Source organism: Canis aureus, chromosome 13 (genome assembly GCF_053574225.1).
Source record: "Canis aureus isolate CA01 chromosome 13, VMU_Caureus_v.1.0, whole genome shotgun sequence".
NCBI classification, from domain to species: Eukaryota; Metazoa; Chordata; class Mammalia; order Carnivora; family Canidae; genus Canis; species Canis aureus.
This window is the reverse complement of record NC_135623.1, coordinates 20,938,082-20,956,964: the sequence shown is the minus strand read 5'-3', so window position 1 is coordinate 20,956,964 and position 18,883 is coordinate 20,938,082. Positions and strand designations below refer to the sequence as shown.

At 43.6% G+C, this 18,883-nt stretch overlaps 2 protein-coding genes across 23 annotated transcripts in view; one reads left to right on the top strand and one right to left on the bottom strand.

The window, feature by feature from the left end:
* The window catches only part of MAST2 (microtubule associated serine/threonine kinase 2), a 205,196-nt gene extending 203,535 nt beyond the window's left edge, over positions 1–1,661 (top strand). For all 14 annotated transcript variants that reach the window (XM_077845129.1, XM_077845136.1, XM_077845135.1 and 11 more), the window contains one exon: positions 86–1,661. In XM_077845129.1, the coding sequence (XP_077701255.1) occupies positions 86–1,605 (1,520 nt within the window). In that variant the 3' untranslated portion in view covers positions 1,606–1,661. The remainder of the gene's footprint in view (positions 1–85) is intronic.
* A 3,704-nt stretch (positions 1,662–5,365) lies between these two features.
* Positions 5,366–18,883, bottom strand: part of PIK3R3 (phosphoinositide-3-kinase regulatory subunit 3) — a 139,837-nt gene continuing 126,319 nt past the window's right edge. For 7 of the 9 annotated variants that reach the window (XM_077845147.1, XM_077845150.1, XM_077845149.1 and 4 more), the window contains 3 exons: positions 17,910–17,984; positions 17,311–17,481; positions 5,366–9,113 (listed from right to left, as the gene is read on the bottom strand). In XM_077845147.1, coding sequence (XP_077701273.1) covers positions 8,915–9,113; positions 17,311–17,481; positions 17,910–17,984 — 445 coding nt within the window. In that variant the 3' untranslated portion in view covers positions 5,366–8,914. Of the gene's footprint in view, positions 9,114–14,222; positions 14,342–17,310; positions 17,482–17,909; positions 17,985–18,883 lie in introns of all 9 variants that reach the window. The other 2 variants (XM_077845145.1, XM_077845146.1) reach the window with 2 other exon arrangements.

Genomic DNA, 18,883 nt, shown 5'->3' with positions numbered 1-18,883 from the left:
CCAGGGCTAGGCCTGTCTCGCCCGCAGTCGTGTCTGTCTGCTAACATTGCTCTGCCTTTGTCTGTGTGTCTGTCCATGTGCGAAGTGGGAGGGAATTCGTCACAGAGCAGCTCCCCCAGCTCCAGCGTGCCCAGTTCTCCAGCCGGCTCTGGGCACACACGGCCCAGCTCCCTGCACGGCCTGGCACCCAAGCTCCAGCGCCAGTACCGCTCTCCACGGCGCAAGTCGGCCGGCAGCATCCCATTGTCCCCACTGGCCCACACCCCTTCCCCACCGCCAGCAGCTTCACCCCAGCGCTCCCCATCACCCCTATCTGGCCACGGAGCCCAGGCCTTTCCCGCCAAGCTTCACTTGTCGCCGCCCCTGGGCAGGCAGCTCTCACGGCCCAAGAGTGCGGAGCCGCCCCGCTCACCACTACTCAAGAGAGTACAGTCAGCTGAGAAACTGGCGGCTGCACTTGCTGCTTCTGAGAAGAAGCTAGCCACTTCTCGGAAGCAGAGCCTTGACCTGCCCCACCCCGAGCTAAAGAAGGAACTGCCGCCCAGGGAAGTCGGCCCTCTGGAGGCAGTCGGGACCAGAAGCGTGCTGTCTGGGAAGGGGCCACTGCCAGGAAAGGGGGTGCTGCAGCCTTCTCCATCGTGGGCCCTAGGCACCCTCCGACAGGACCGAGCCGAACGGCGAGAGTCGCTGCAGAAGCAGGAAGCCATCCGTGAGGTGGACTCCTCAGAGGATGACACCGAGGAGGGGCCCGAGAACAGCCAAGGTGCACAGGAGCTGAGCTTAGCACCAGCACCTGCAGCGGGCCAGGTCCCACCCCTCAGAGGAGCGGGTGAGGAAGAGGATGCCTTCTTGGCCAGGGACCCCAAGAGCCAGGGCCCGATGGTCCCAGGCCTATTGACAGAGGTCACCCTGAAGCCTCCCGGAATGGAAGTCCCTAGTGTCCCCCAGAGGAGACTTGGGGCCCCACAGGCCTCTGAGGAGGCTGCCAGGTGCTCATCGGCGGCCTCCGGGCTCAGGGAGGCTGGACCCGCAGACCCCACCCCTCCTGAAGGCTGCTGGAAGGCCCAGCACTTCCACACCCAGGCACTAACAGCACTTTGTCCCAGCTCTTCAGGACTTCTCCCCACCAGTCGCCCTGCTGCCTCCTCCACCACTGGAGAGCCAGGCCCATGGTCTTGGAAATCTTTTATTGAGAATCCAGACAGGGCATCCCCAAGCAGAAAGGCAACAGTGGGAGGTGGGATGGCCAGCTCCCAGGATGTGGAGACCATAACTGCAGCCCACCCTGAGAGCCTGTCTTCCAGACAGGAGGGGAAGTCATGGCCACCTGGTGCCCCTGGGCTGGTCTGTCCCCCTCGCGAGTTTCCCCACCAAAGCTGGCTATGGGAGCCCAAGTGTGCAGAGAGAGAGAAAGAGGAGCCAGCCCTGGGCATCACCAAAGTACCTGATGCTTCAGGTGACAGGAGGCAGGACGTTCCATGCCGAAGCTGCCCCGTCACCCAGGAGTCTGGGCCCAACCCGCTCCGGAGGGGCCGAGACCCAGGGGGCCCTCAAAAGCATCAGGACTTGACATTGGTACCTGATGAGCTTTTAAAGCAAACATAGCAGTTGTTTGCCATTTCTTGCACTCAGACCTGTGTAATACATGCTCTTGGAAACCATCTTTGTCTTTTGCTTCTTTCTTTCAGTCAACACAAATGTACCTCAAGGTTGTGTTGCTGCTGGGAATACAGTGGTGAATCACACACTTTGCACTCCCTGTCGGGAGGGTTGCCGAGCCCTACTTGGCTTCCCAGAGACCATGACATCTGAGCTCAAACCTGAAGAACAGATGATAGGTGGTAGTTGCTGGGTTAGAAGAGTAGGAGTACCCAGGCAAAGAGTTCAGCACTTACCATATACCTGGTATAGTCAAGGAACTGAAGCCAGTTTTTTTTTTTTTTTTTTTGAGTTTAGACTTTCTATAGGTGATGGGGAACCACAGAAGACCACGTAGCAACTAATATCTCCGCCTAACAGAAGGGGGACCTCAGGTTTTCAGATCGTGACATAGCTTGGGCAGAACTAGGATTAGAACCTAGGTTTCTCCTTGACTCCAGAAGCCTCCTTGATCTTCTAACTTGAAGTGCTTCATAGCCAGAAAATGAGGGAAAAAAGGTGGAGGGAGGAGGGGAGTTAAACTTGGATATATTTGAGGTACTTGATGGACACCCAGAAGGTAACTGGATGCATGGGCCAGGAACTCAGTGGGTATCTAGACTGAAGATAGAAATTTGAGAACCATCAGTGTGTATCAATAGTGGTACACTGAGGAGCACTAGCATTTAAGGCAATGAAAGACTTAGAAGCAGCAGCTAGAATAGAGTCCACTCCTACAATCCAAGAGAGGGAAGAGTTTTGAATGGTTGGGGACGTTAGTTACTTGTTAAAAGGCCCACTTAAGATGAAACTACAGACCTGACAATGTTTGTAGCCAGTGAGCCCTCCCTGGGCCTTTGTCAGGCCTCCTTACCCCTGGAGGTGGGCAGCCCCCAGCGAGTAGGACTGCACGCAGCAGGTGGGTGAGTGGATGGCGGAGTGGGGTCATTGTGCTGGAGGAGTCCGGGGCTGGCATCGCCCAGCCAGGAGTAGGGCTATGGTGCAGTACCTCTGACGCAGGCCTTTTCAAACTGGTCTTGCACTAACTCCCATAATCCAATGCTTAGGTTTGAAGGAGAGGCCTGGGGTAGGGGCAGGGGTGGGGGATGTCTCAGGCCACCGGCTGGGTGCCTTATGCACCCCACAGCTTCCGTAACCTTGCACGGAGAAGGCTGTGGCCGCCAGGGGGCGTGCCCTGCCCATGGTGCCTGAGACCACAAGTTGTCTGGCCCTTCAGTCCCTTCCTGAACTCCCTCCTTCCTTCAGTCCCTCACGGACAGCAGACTCTCAGCCAGCCTGTACCGGATGCTGGGCCCACAGGCAACTGGTTGCCTGCGGGAGCCTCCCGTGTAGATCAGGATCTGGCTACCCAGCAGAGGTGGAGGAGGTGGGGCAGGCACAGCAACAGTTTGAAAAGGAACCTGCCCCCTCGGGGTTGGAAGTGGGGGGGGTAGGGAGTAGGCACAGGTCGCAAAGCATCCTGCAATGCACAGGCAGCTGCCCGAGTGCCAGTGGTGCTCCCTTTGAGAGACTGCCAGATTAGCCTGAGGGGAGCAGAATTTCTGAAAGATAACTGAGGGAAGTGGTATAATCATATTTATGTTTTAGGAAGATGCTGGCTGCAGTGTAAGGAAGCTCCAGTGGAATGAGCAGGCCAAAGAGAAAGGATGAAGTGACCCAATGTAGTGGTCTGACTAGGACAACCTTGAGGACGGAAAGTGTACAAGCCACAGATTTGGCAGCCATCAGCAAAGAGATGGCAGGGCCACAGGAATAGACGGTGATTGTACAGAGAATATGTGCAGAGGAAAAACCCAAGACATTGGGCCTGGCTGAAGGGAAGGAGCCAGGAAAGAGTAATTGAATTAGGAGATGAAATCCTAAACCTAGGAGAAACCAGACGCTTTAAGATTATCCTAAGAGCAATTGAAAGTTAATGACTTTACACAGGTTCAGATTTGTATTTTGAAAAGGTAACTGGTTGTTATCTCAAGAACGGAGTGGAGGGGGACAAGAATGGAAGAAGGGAGGCCTTTTCAGTATTAAAGTCAGAGAAAGTAATAAAGCAATGAAGTTGGGGAAAAGTGAGGTTTTTGACAGTAAAATGGATATGGGTTGGTGTTGTTTTATGTAGACCTGAAACAGAGGAAAGTCTCCAGGATGATGAATGCATTTCTGACTTACATACCAAATGACATATATGTGCACCACTGAAATGTGAAATAATGGAAGAGAAGCTGGGCCAGGTGGTGACCCTGATTCAATATGCCGTGAGGTACCACCTCCCAATAGAGGATTGAGCAGGAGAAACAAAACAGACATAATTGGCCTAAAGATCATAGATTAAATCATGGATGTGGATGAAAGTGCCAGGGAAAAAGACAATGAGGAAGAAGATAGCCAGAGTCGTCCATGAGAACTCAAAGGAACAGTCAGAGATCTAAGAGGAAAACCAGATGCTAAGTCATCATGAGTCCATAGGACAGTTTTTCACGGCAAGTGGTCACTGGTGATGGTTACTGAAGACCTCAAGGAGAACAGCTTCAGCTGGTTCGTGGAACCTGGACTGAACTGGTGGAGAGGAAATAAAGACAAATTTAGACCGTTTTTATAAAAAGGTTTGCCCCCCCCTTCTGAAGGGGGGCAAAGAGATAAAGAGATATAAGATTCAGTAGGGGTTGGCAAGTGGAGTGAGACACTCCCAACCACGTTGAAATGTCAATGGGTAATCTGGTGGAGAGAAAACAACAGCGAAAGAATTGATAACTGATCATGGAAAATTCCTGAGGAGGGAGAAAACAGGATACAAAAATACAGTATTGTAGAAAGGTTGGCTTTCAGTTAGGGGAGGGCTACCATTTGTAATTTAACAACAGGTGAGAAGCAGAGGAGTTCTGTGGATACAGGCAGGTTCGCAGATTTGGTGGTAGAAAAGGGAATTCATAGCCAAGCATGTTTTCTCCATAGACAAGTACGCGGTGCCTGTAGGACACTCCAGGCCCCAGTGGAGATACCCAGCCAACAGATGGAATTCAGAAGACAGGACTGGGCTGGAGAGAAGAATTTGAGTGTCCTATGCAAAGAGAAGGAATAACTTTTGGGATTTGGGGAAATCCTCTAGTTCTTAGGAGAGGGGAGAAAGGACATAGGCAAGATAATTTGGAGCAATGGACTCTTCCTGCACCCAATCTGATTTATAATTCACCACACACCTGGGTGGGGCCTGAGAGACTGCGTGAGAACTGCAACGTCTGGTGCAAAGAGGTGGTCACATTTTGGTAATTATGTTCCTAACATATAGAAACTTTAAAGTGCTGTGGCAGGAGGGTGACAAGGGCCTTGGGCAACAAACATTTAGCCCCCAGAATAGACTGAAAACACTTTTATTTCTGGGCAGAAAGATGTGATGAGAATCAGTAAGCTGCACTTTCTAAAACTCCAGAATGGAGTGAGGAGGAAACAGCTCTCAGGTTCAACTTTCTCAGGACTAGTTTCTGAGTCTATGTCCTGTGCTGGATGGAGGAGATACTGGCATCATGCCTGTTAGGGTCAACTTTCTCTTGTTCAGGGGAGGAGCATCTCTGGTGGCCCCAGTTCAGCCCCAGGACCAATCTTTTGGTGCTCATGGGAGAGGAGGTTTGGGAGTTTCAGGGCTTTCAACACCCAATCCTCCTCTTGCCACCCACCACAGCCCGCAGCCCCCACCCCCTATAGCAGGACAAAAAGGTGCTTTATTGCAATGTCTTTATTGCATTACTGGAGCAAGTTGGCCAGACTGTCCCCTCTTGGGGAAGATAAAAAAAACAAAAGACCAAAAAGTATCTCCCCTCACTTTCCCCCCACCCTCCCCCACAACTGCACAGCAATGTCTGAACACATCTGGTGACAAGAACAATTTGCAAAAGTGGTCTAGGAACTACATTATGAACTGTCCCAACACAAGACATATAGTTGGCTTCTTTGTGAATCAGATATTTTTACGTAAACTACATTTTTTTTTTTTTTTACTACATCAAAGACAACAGAAAAGTAGATTTTTCACAAGTAACAACAGGGCACCAAAGTCATGCTGGAATTTGTAAGGAAACAAGGTTGTTTGTCACAAGTGGCTAGAGCTAGAGCTAGAGCAAGGATGAGCAGTTGACAGCAGAGGGCTCAGCCGGGCCTCCATCTGCACCCTCTGCTTTGAGGCCACAGAAGCCTCACAGAGGCCTACTCTGGAGTCTAAACTGGCAACAGAGACCGCCTTGAAAACCAGGAATTGTCCAGATGCAATTCTTGGCCAAGAGGACCCATGAGGCTGGCTCCTTGCAGCAAGAAGAGGAGACCTATGGAAGACACCACATTGGCTATCAAAGCTTCTTTAGAGCACATGAGGTCCAGAGTAAGTGGGAGGTCCCATCAAGGCTTGGAGATGGAGTAGGGGAGGTGTTACGAAGTCCTCAACCTCGGCCAAATCGGTGGTAAGGACACAGCCTACACAGTCCTGAGTCATGGCCAAGATTTAGCATCTGTGATCAGGAAGAGACAGAGAGCATTGTTCTGTAATGAAGTCTCCACCTGGAAAAGATGGGCCTGGAACCTGTGTTCAGCCACCCTCAAGCTGCTTCCATGCTGGTGGCTGGCTTCCCTAGCCAGAAAAGCAATGAGCCTCTCTGGTCTCAGTCTGTCCTCTTACTCTCTGCTTCAGTGAGGCTGCAGTTAGGACGCTGAGAGAGAGTCCCAGGGCCCAAACCATGGGACAGGACACAGAGCTAGACTCCGACAAAGGCCACCAAGGCCCAGAAGTAAAGGAGCTACCCCTCCATGTGGTTAACAGTTTGGTCCCTATACGCCATTTCCACTGGCTCAGGATCAAGCAAATCATATGGCAACTAGTCAGAAAAGATATTTTCCAACTTCTCAAATGATCCATAGGCCTTAGTTCCCACAAAGCAACAAATTCAAGAATGAAAAACAGGAAAAAAAAAAAAGTGAAGGAATATAGGATTAAAAAAGAGTAGTCCTTCTCCACAAGCCAGCTTTTGTCTATGAGTGTAGATATTAGACAGGGCTAACTCTCCCCACACACCCTTTATGTCTGCCTGAAAAGGAGCAATGACACATGGTTCAAGGTCACAGGCATGTATCCTTACTCCCATTTTATTTTAAAAGAGTCAGAATACACTAAATTTTAGTACCAGAAAGAAGGGATTTCTTGCACCCAACCTTGAGCATCCAACTGCTTAAGCATGTTCAACACCAGGTGTAAGGCCATCCAGCAGCAACTAGCCCAACATTACTAAATAAAACGTTTGGCAAGATTTCAACCTGGCAATGTGGAGAAGAGATGTGCAGCTGGCTCTCAGTTAAGGGCTTAGGTCAGAACATGACACTGGAGGGAGGGGTTCATTTGTCTGCCTCACCTAATCCTGAAACTGCAATGGAACCAAAGAAAAGCCGAAGATAGGCCCTTTCCTTCCTATCCTCATTGTTAGTAATTCTGGCAGTTTTTCCAAAATTTGTAATCTATTGTTACGTTATGGTCCATTCTAGACCCTGTCACCAAGATATGTGCTCAGGGAAAGCAGTATTTATTTCTTCCATTCCATAAACTGGAGCTTTTCTAGCTGTAAACCTTACGTACCAAGACCCAGATACCGGCTGCTTCTCTAGTTCAGCCAGGATGCCTGACTGCACAGCTTTGGACTCAAACAGCTGACTCACTCTGAGCCTCTTATGGTTCCAGCACTGGCTCAGAGGCAGCTGAACTCTATTTGTCGAATGAGTGTTGACTGGTGGGGGTGGGGCATAATGGAGGTAGGAATAGAGCCTGCCTCCAACTCCACTCAGCTGGAAGGCTTAAACCACATGGAGCAGAAGATTCCTGGCCTAAAATCAGGGCCACTGGAGCATGAGGACAGTCTGTGCACATCATCTTAATGGCAGGCTCACAAAAACGGCAAAGAGAAAAACTTCCAGATGGCTTTTACTAACAGTCTAAACTCTACGCCATTATTTTCTCTCCTTATAAAAGTTTCAGAAACCACTGCATTGAAGCACATGGGTAACGTGGATGACCCTCACCCTAGACACCAGAGCCTCCGAGTCTCTGAATTACTGAGGTCCCTGACAACAGTCTGGCTCCCTTCCTGCTACAACCTTAGCCACCTACGGCTCCCCTAAGCCCTACCCTGCAAAGGACAGGGAGATGAAGGGAAATCACGTTTACAGTTTCTGTAGGGCCTTTAAATTTGGGGAAGCACATAGAAGACTGTTGTTCTATATCATTATTTGGTATATCAAGCCATCTAAAAGCACTGGATTGCACCTTTTCTTTACTCATACAAACAAGTTACAAAGGTTTTCAACAACAGATCATTCTTTAGGCTAAGGAAACACCACACAAGCACCAACTTCATTTTATGATTCAAAGCTCACCATGCCCACAAAAAGAACACTATTCCTCATCTCTGAGAAACAAGGGCAGGGCAGAAGGAGTCACACTGACCAATTTTAGTGTTTGCTAAAACTAACAATTCTAGTTTTCCTTTCACTTTCAAGTTTTGGTACAGAAGTGTGCATTCAGATACTAGTGCTGTCTTCTTCCGTCAGACCTTAGTCTGGCAACGAACATTGTTCTGCTGAGATCAATTTGGTTTCTAAACATAATGCTTCTTTAGAGGGAGGAGCTACTGAGATGCTGACCCCTAACTTATGTTAGTTAATAAAGTACCTTCTGTTGAAGGTACTTGACTAAGATTCTCTACATGAAATCCCAGGTCTCCCCATTTTCCTTTGGTTGTGTTTTTCACCAAATGCCATTCTACCACAGAACCAAAACAGCCTTTGTTTTGGGAGGAAGTTGAGAGAGACTGTCAGATCAAAACAGAACTCCCCAGGAGCCATGCCCTGCCACATTCTCAGAGTCGAAGACCAAGAGAGGACGAGGACTCTTTCAGAGATTTCCAGATATAACCCCCCACCCCCATCAAGCCTAATGTGTTCTGTAGAGGGTGCCTGGCTAAACAAAACAAAAACCCCAATGAAACAGACTTTCCAAAAAAACAACATCTGCTTCCAGCTTCCTATGTCAGTGCAGCGGCACAGCTGAGTCTCAGAGAACCTCAAGGCCTCTTGTGCCCCCATCCTGGCCGGCTACTGCTCGGCCTCTCCACATTCACAGAATCACTTCTTGTGCAAAACAAGCAGTCTACGTAGAAAGAATGCCCTCATAGTCTAATAAAAACTGTAGAAAAAAAAATGCTAGAGAGCCACCTCTCTTCCCACTCCCTCTTTATCTGCAGAGTGAGGGCATCTGTGCGTGGACAGGGTAGGCAAGCCTGACGTTGAGGGAGTCGTTGTGCTGCACGAGGGACGTCTGCTGGTAATGGAGCACCAGCTCCTTCAGGGAGCTGTACAGGTTGTAGGGCTCTGCAAAGCCATAGCCCCGAGCAGTGCTGTAGATCACACAGTGCTTCACTTCCCCATCGGCACTGCGAAGACACAACACAAACACCACAGGGAATTAAGGCAGGTAACAACAGATAAAGAGACCCCAAATGACCAGAAGTCTGAACAACTTTTCTGCAAAGGAGAAGAAGTGCCTTGCCTTCTGTCTGTAAAATGTTACATCCATGTGTGTCCCCTCACCCCCTTACAGACTTCTCACAGAGGTATCCTTCGCCTCCCACCAAGCCCCAGTGGGACTAAAATGGATGGCTGCATTTAATCACTCAGCTCGGAATCTTCATGAGGCAAGAATGCACTGGAAAGAGAACACTTTTTTTTTAAGTATACAAATCAGTGATTTTTAGAATATTCACAAGGTTGTGCAACAGTCATCGCTATCTAATTCCAGAATATTTTCATCACCCTAAAAAGAAACCATGTACTCATTAGCAGTCACTCGGTACTCCTCTCCCCGGGGCCCTGGCAACACTAATGACTCCATCTCTACGGATGTGCCTATTCCGGCATTTCACACAAATGGAAACCTCCGATACCACACAACCTTCTCTCTACCTGACTGGTCTCACCTTAGCACACTTTCAGAGTTCATCCACGCTGTAGATGTGTCCATGCTTCAGCTTGTAGCTGCACGGTGTTCTGTGTGGATATCCACATCTTGTTTACCCATTCATCAACTGATGGACACTTGGGCTGTTTCTACTTTTCAATTATTATGAATAATGCTGCTCTGAATATCTGTGTATAAGTTTTTGTATAGCCATATGTTTTTAATTCTCTTGGCTCTATAGAGAGCTAAGGATGGAACTGCTGAGTCATATGGAATCTTTTGAGGAACTGCCAAACTGTTTTCCAAAATAGTTGCACCATTTTATATTCTAGCCAGCAGCATATGAGGGTTCCAATTTCTTTACATCCTTGTCAACACTTGTTATTGTCCATCTTTTTTTATTATAATCATCCTAGTGGTATCTCATTGTGGTTTTGATTTGTACTTCCCTGAAGACTAAAGATATGGAGCATCTTTTCATATGTTTATTGACCATTTATAAGATCTTCTCTAAAGGAATGTCTATTTTCTTTGGGTAAATACCCAGTAGTGCAATTACTGAGTCATAAGACAATTCTTTCATTTTTTGAGGAACTTCCATACTGTCTTCCAGAGTGGCTGCACCAGTTTGCATTCCCACCACAGTGCATAAGGGCTTTTTTCTCCACATCTTCGCCAATACCTGTTGTTTCTTGTGTTGATTTTAGCCATTCTGACAAATGTGAGGTGACATCTCATTGTAATTTTGATTTATGTTTCCCTGATGGTAAGTAATGGAACATCTTTTTATGTATCCATTGGCCATCTGTAGGTCTGCTTTGGAAAAGTGTCTATTCAGGTCCCTTGCCCATTTTTAAGTGGGTTGTTTGGGTTTTTTTTTGTGTATTGAGGTATAAAAGTACTTTATATATTTTGGATATTAACCCTTTATTGGATATATCATTTGCAAACATCTTCTCCCAACCAGTAGGTTACCTTTTTGTTCTGTTGATGATTTCCTTCGCTATTCAAAAAGATACATGCACCCCTATGTTTACTGCAGCATTATTTACAATTGCCAAGATATGGAAGCAACCAGAGTGTCCACTGAGATAGATGAATAAAGAAGACATGGGAGATACACACAGACAGGCACACACAGGAATATTACTCAGCCATAAAAAAAAGAATGAAATCTTACCACTTACAGCAACATGATGGACCAGAAGGTATGATGCTAAGTGAAATCAGTCAAAGACAAATACCATATGATTTTTCTCATATGTGGAATTTTCTTTTTTAAGATTTTATTTGCTTATTCATTAGAGATACAGAGGAAGAGGCAGAGACACAGGCAGGGGGAGAAGCAGACTCCCTGCAGTAAGCCTGATGCAGGACTCGATCCCAGGACCCTGGGATCACGACCTGAGCCAAAGGTAGATGTCAACCCTGAGCCACCCAGGCGCCCCACTCATATGTGGAATTTAAGAAACAAAACAAATGAACAAAGGGGGAAAAAAGACCTAAAAAACCTCTCAGACTCTTAAATATAGAGAACTGGTGGTTACTAGAGGGACAGTGGGTAGGGGGATGTGTGAAATAGATAAAGGGGATTAAAAGCACACTTATCTTGATAAACTTTGAGAAATGTATAGAATTGAATTATGTAGCACACTTGAAACTAATATAACACTATGTTAATTGTAGGTGAATTTTTAAAAAATGTCTATCCAAATCCTTGGCCATTTTTTAAAATGTCTGTCCAATTTTTAAGTTGAGGCATTTGTTCTTTTACTATTAAGGGTTATGATTTAGACACTAGTTGCTTAACAGACACATGATTTGCAAATATTTTCTCCCATTCTGTGGATTGTGTTTTCACTTTGATAGTGCTCTTTGATATAAAATATTTTTAATTATGGTGAAATCCAATTTATCTAGTTCTTCTTTTGTTGTTTGTGCTCTTGGTTTGTGAGAAACCACTGCCTAATCCAAAATCATAAGGACTTATGCCTATGTGTTCTCTTACCCTTAGGTCTATGATCCATTTTGAGTTAATCTTTATATATGGTGTGAGATAAGGGTCCAACTTTATTCTTTTCCATGTGGCTTTCCAGTTGTCCCAGCTTCATGTGTTAAAATGACTATATCCTCCCCACCAAATGGTCCTTGTTGAAACCAACTGACCATAAATGTAAGGGTTTATTTCTTGACTCTCAATTCCGTTCACTGATCTACATGTTTATCCTTGTTAACACCTCACAATTTGATTACTATACCTTTGTTTTTAAATTTTGAAATCAGGAAGTGTACTTGAACTTTTTCTATTCTTTCAAGCTCATTTTGCTGTACTGGATCCCTTGTACTTTCATACAAATTGTGGGATCATTTTGTCAATTTCTGCAAAAGTCCAGCTGGGATTTTTGATAGGGATTACACTGAACATGAAAATCAATTGGGGAAGTTATTTCTATCTTAAAAATATTAAGTCTTCTAATCCACGAACACAGGATGTCTTTCCTTTAAGTTCTTTCAACGATGTTTTATAGGTTTTCACTATAGAGATTTTGCACTTCTTTTTGTTTTAATCCTAGGTGTTTTTGATGATATTATAAACAGCATGCCTTCTTCATCTTATTTTCAGATTATTACTGGTATTTAGAAATACAACTGATTTTTGAACCCTGATCTTTTAACCTGCAACCTTGCCAAACTTATTTATTAGCTCTAATAGTTTACATCTTCCTTAACAAACTGGATGCTTTTTCTTTTTGCCCAATTACTCTAACTAGAACCTTCTGTACAATGATGATTAGAAGTGGTGAGAGGGAACATCTTTGTCTTCTTCCTGACCTCAGGGGAAAGCACGGTCTTTCACCATTAAGTATATGAGCTCTGAGTTTTTTGTGGTTGCCCTTTATCAGGTTGAGGAAGTACCCTCCTATTCCTAGTTTGTTGAGACTTTTTTTAAAACATGAAAGAGCGGCGCCTGGGTGGCTCAGTGGTTGAGCATCTGCCTTTGGCTCAGGTCTCTCATGAATAAAAATAAAATCTTTTTAAAAATTAAAAAAAAACATGAAAGAGTACTAGATTATTTCAATAGAATCACAAAAAGCATTTGACACAATCATGTCATTTTGTCCTTTATTCTATTAATGTAGTATATTACGTTCATTGGTTTTTTTGTTTTGTTTTGTTTTGTTTTTTAATGTTGAACAACCCTTGTCTTCCTAGGATGAATTCTACTTAGTCATGGTGCTGGAGTGGCCGTGCTGTTGAGGATTTTTGTGTCTGTGCTCTTAAGGGATATTGGTCCATAGTTTTCTTGTGATACCTTTGTCTGGTTTTGGTGTCTGGGTAATATCACCCTCATAAAATGAGTGGGGAAGTGTTCTTTTTGGAAGAGTCTGTACAGGACTTCTGTTAATTATTTTTTAAATATTTGGTAGAATTCACCAGTGAAGACAATTGGTCTTTTCTTTATGGTTAGCTTTATTTTTTATTATTAATAATCCAATTTCTTGTTTTCGTTCTATTCAAATTTTGTTTCCTCTTAATTCAGTCAGTTTTGGTGGTTTGCTTCCAGGAACTTGTTCATTTCATCTAGGTTTTAATTTTTGTATATAATTGTTTATAGCATTCTCTCGTTATCTTTTTTTATTTCTATAAGGACGATAAGTAATGACCCCTCTTTCATCCTGATTTTAGTAATTTGTGTCTTCTCTATGGAGGTGGGAGGATTTTAACTATAGAGGTTGTAGTTCTGTTCCATCCCAACTTAGGGTTTCACTGATTTTCTCAATTGTTTTCTACTCTATTTCATTTACTTCCATTCTAATCTTTATTATCCCTTCTTTTTGCATGGATTTAGTTTGTTCTTCCTTTTTTAGTTTCTTAAAGGTGGAAGGTTACTTTAATGATATGTGATCTTTTTTTAACATAAATGTTTATGGTTATAAATTTAGCATTTAACATTGCTTTAGCCAAATTCTATACATTTTGATAAGTTGTGTTTCTGTTTTTACTCATCTCAAAGTATTTTCTAATTTCCCTTGTTTTCTTTTTTTGATCTATTGGTTATTTAGGAATGTGTTATTTACTGTCCACATTTAAGGATTTCCCAAATTTCCTTCTGTTTTTGATTTCTAGTTTCTTTCCACTGTGGTTAGAAAATGTATTTTGTGGGATTTCAACACTTTTAAATATATTGAGACTGTGACCTAATCTATGGTCTATCCTGGATAATGTTTCATGTGCACTTGAGAAGAATATGTAGTCTGCTCTTGCTATATGGGAGTGTTCTGGGTAGGTCTATTTAGGTCTAGTTGTTTTATAATATCATTCAAGTCTTCTGCTTCCTTTCTGATCTGTCTAGTTCTAGCCCTAATCAAATTTCTTATCCCAAATGCCAATAAGGATCACAAGTGCTCACTACCTGAATCCTTAACCTAGTGAATACAGGCATTGCTGGCTGCAGGTCTTTAGCCTAAGAAGGTTATAGAGTTTAGCAAAATCTTCTTAGACTTTTTGATGATTTAATTAACAGAAATTAAAATGGAAAAACAAATGAGGGGATCCCTGGGTGGCGCAGTGGTTTAATGCCTGCCTTTGGCCAGGGCGCGATCCTGGAGACCCGGGATCGAATCCCACGTCGGGCTCCCGGTGCATGGAGCCTGCTTCTCCCTCTGCCTATGTCTCTGCCTCTCTCTGTCTCTCACTGTGTGCCTATCATAAATAAATAAAATAAAAAGAAATAAAAAAAAATATTAATAAAAAAAAAAACAAAACAAAAAAAACAAATGAGTTCCATGCATGACTTCCTACTACATGATCATGTTAATTTTACTATAAGAATCTCCTAAAAAACTGAACATATTCACATCCCTACTTCAGCAAATGTTCTAAGTATACTGGGAGATTACTGTAGGCAGGCTTTCTGAAGCCAGAATGGCTGGCAAACAAGTGGAAGTCTTTGTGATGCCAGACTCTCTTGCTTCCAACCATCCTCCGTGTGAATGCCAACATGATATACGACTGCAGGTGGTTTTCATAAGCAAGGGAAATCCACATTGCTGTGGACTTAAATCTGGTGAAGTCTATAGCTAAATGAAGGAGAAAAAGAATATACTTCCTCAAGATACTCAAGCTGCTCCTTGGTCTCCCAGGAATTAGCTGAGTTGCTGGGCAGCACCTCCCACCTGCCAAGGCCTTAACCCACAGGCTGCCACCCCCATTGACCTGGGGGAGAGTGAGGGTACCAATGCACTGGGTTTATTTCCTTTCTTTTTATTCTTTTTTTTTTCTTTCTTTTTATTCGTAAAAAATCTCATACTCTGCAAGAACCATCCTCTCCTGGCATTTCCACTCACATAATTTAAGCAGCCCAGGTAAGAGAGAAAAGAAATGTTTTAAATAATTGTAGGGGCACCTGGGTGGCTGAGTCCATTAAGGATCTGATTCAGTTTCAGCTCAGTCATGATCTCAGGTTCCTGGGATCAAGTCCCAAGGCAGGCTCCATGCTCAGCAAGGGGTCTGCTTTTCCTCTCCCTCTGCCTCTCCCCTTGCTTGCCAGCTCACTCTCTCCCAGTCTCTCCCTCAAATAAATACATCTTTAAAAAATATATTTAAATAATTGTATCTTTGCAAAACAGTAATCCAATGCACTTTTCAAGTCCTCCCCCGTATCCTGCCCATAGGCATCCCATTATTCATCCTTTCAAAATCCAGTTCAAATGATATCTCTTCCACAAAACCTCCCTACCCCCTCCTTCTCCACCAGAATTAATGTGTACAGCCTATTAATGATACCTATTTCACAACAATTCTATTTATCTTGGACATTTAATTGTAAAATGAAGAAAGTATAGTGCAATAGAAAAGTGTGGGCTTTGAAACCAGGTAAACTTGGATTCAAACTCTGACTCCATGACAGAAATAGACCACTAAGACCACAGTGTCATGTAAAGCACTGAGCACTCTGTTAATATGAGTGTCTCTTGTCCACCTTCACCACTTTGCCCTCTTTGCTTCTTTTTTAAGATTTTATTTATTTATTCATGAGAGACAGAGAGAGATAGATAGTGACGGGGGGGGGGAGGGGGAGGCAGAGACACAGGCAGAGGGAGAAGCAGGCTCCATGCAGGGAGCCTGATAGGGGACTCGATCCCGGGTCTCCAGGATCAGGCCCTGGGCTGAAGGCAGCGCTAAACAGCTGAGCCACTGGGCTGCCAACTTTGCCCTCTTTGAAGGGAAAATCATTTCGTTATTTTTGCTTGCTTTCTGTCATGCTCATCAGTAGCATCATTATCATAACAATATTGGTAGATAACAATTACTTATTATATACCAACATTGATCAAAGCACATTACATATATTATCACACTTCATACTTATAAAAACCCTCATGCAGATATCATTATTCTTATTTTTCAGATAAGGAAACTGGACAAAGAAAGGTTAAGTAACTTACCCTAGATCACACATCTGGTAAGTAAAGTCAGGATTTGAATGCAATATATCTGGTATCAAAGCTTGCTCTTTTAACAATCATACTATACCTTCACTCTAAGTATGATCTTTGTTAATGGAGGAGTATGCACAACACTTAGGCAAAATGTGACAGACATGGTTAGCTGTCCCCAGAATTTTACTTTCCATTAAAAGGAAACTAATAGGGGCACCTGGGTGGTTCAGTTAAGTGTTGGATTTGTGATTTCAGCTCAGGCCATGATCTCATGGGTTGTGGGGTGGGATCTTACCCCAAGACTCCATGTTCAGCAGGGAGTCTGCTTGAAGACTCTCTTCCTCTGCCCCTTTCCCCACTCACACCTGAGTACTCTCTCTCTCAAATAAATAAACCTTTATAAATAAATAAATGGAAACCAATAAAAATACGCTTTTCCAAACAAAGACATAAGATCATCTTATGGAAAATAACCAACATTAGGATGCCTGGGTGGCTCAGCAGTTGAGCATCTGCCTTTGGCTCAGGGTGTGATCCCGGAGTTCTGGGATCGAGTCCCACAATGGGCTCCCTGTGAGGAGTCTGCTTCTCCCTCTATGTCTCTGTCTTCTCTCTGTGTTTCTCATGAATAAATAAGTAAAATCTTAAAAAAAAAAAAAAAATTTTTTCTATCACTACCCCAACAGAATACTATTTAAGTACAAAATTTAGACAGCTTTTCTTCTGAAGTAAAAAAAAGTTTTTAATCAAGCTTTGCTTAAGCTAACACTGAAGCTCAAATTAGACATGTAGGAGACTACTAGAAAATTATGTGATCTTTCTTAAAAAATTTTTTAAATTATTTAATTAATTTAAAGTAGAATCCATGACCAATGTGAGCTTGAACTGATGACTCTGAGAGCAAGGGTCACACACTCTGAGCCAGCCAGGCACCCCTTAGGTGACCTTTACAATTGAAGATCTCACATTACTTTTCACAAATACCTGAAAATCCAAAAGCAACATTTCAGGGCCTAATCAGATTACTATTCAAAATTAAAATCCCCCAAATAGCTTCAGATATCATTTCTCCTACAGCAACTAACTGTTTTCTTTGTACAAATATTAATGGTCTAAGCCATGGGTCATTACTGTACTTCAAATAATTTTAACCAAATTTTATGAGGGGTTGAGTTTCTATTGATCAATGCAGAAATTTTTCGAAAGGTTAAATCCCCAAAGAAGACTTACACCACAGAGCAAGCATAACATCCTTTCTTGCTACTCTCACGAATTAAAAATGCACCATCAGGTTTCCCATAAAGCAAGTCCTCTGCTTGTACTCGATTGATATCCTCAACAAACCAGGTTTTCTCATCATAATGGGGCAGGTTTTCATCTTCCTCATTGATAAAATAGGTCCTAAAAATTAAATGTTAAAATATTATTCTAACAATCAGGTTACTTCTATCTAAAAGCAAAATCAGGAATAAAACACTCTTCTAAATCTTTATGAAATGACAAAGTGAAACTACGATTACTTGGACATTTTTAAAGAACTTCATTATTTACTATGGTACAGAAAGCACAAAATTCACACATTTCTTCCAATCAGCTGACACATGAATGTCTGAGTGAACAATGCTTATACACCCAGGTTTCACATGGCTCAGCAGGTCTCTGATCTCAACTGCCTATAGGGTACTCTTCAAGCACTTCAATTTAAAAGAGATGCAAAGTTCTTGATTCAATGTCCTCAGATGACAACTTAGCATGTATAAAGAAGGCCTATGTCTTATACTGGGAATAAAACCCTCTGAAAGGGGGTTTTAGAAAGGTAGAGAACTTACTCATCAGCATCCTCATTCTTGATTCCTAGCCAGGCATTTAGACGCTTCTGTCTCACTCCTTTATGATTGAGCCATCTGCAGAGGGAGAACACCAGTGTCAGTATCTGCAAACTCTGCCCAAAGTAGACATGTCCAAGCCAATCAAATTTTGAGTCCAGGAACCTTTTATTTTAACCCATTTCCACTAAAAGTGGCCAGGGATTTCCATAAGCTAGCTTTTCCTTAACTTTTTCTCCAACTTTCTGCAAAAAAGCAGAAACACGGGGAGTTACCTGAAATTAGGCACTTCTCTCATTTTTCATGTTCCTTTTCTAGGAGGTTGTACACCATAAGCACACATACACTTGCACTCAAACACACGGGGACATCGGTTTCTGAAATTATTAGTTTTGTGACCATGGTGTCACATTTGGAATCTCCACTAAGCCAGAAGACTCAATTCTGTGTGGCCCACTACATTAACATTATAAAACAATTTCAAGATCTATTCTTGCATCTAAGCCAGCCACAAGAAATACAGGATGGTACTCTGAGTAATTAATACAAATTTACTTCATCACTAGGCAAATCATAGTATTTTAAAATATATCAATACTTTAGATGTAGGGATCTCTGGGTGGCGCAGCGGTTTGGCGCCTGCCTTTGGCCCAGGGCGCGATCCTGGAGACCCAGGATCGAATCCCACATTGGGCTCCCGGTGTATGGAGCCTGCTTCTCCCTCTGCCTGTGTCTCTGCCTCTCTCTCTCTCTCTCTCTGTGACTATCATAAAATAAATAAAAATTAAAAAAAAATACTTTAGATGTAAAACAATATACCATTACATTTAGTTCCACTGACATGGACTCACTTGAGTATGAAAACTCTTTCATTCATCACCATCTTCCAACCAGGCTCCTGATCATCTAGGTCTCATCATAAACATCATCTCCTCAGAGAGGGCTACCCTAATTATTCCAACTAAGGTAGTCCCTTT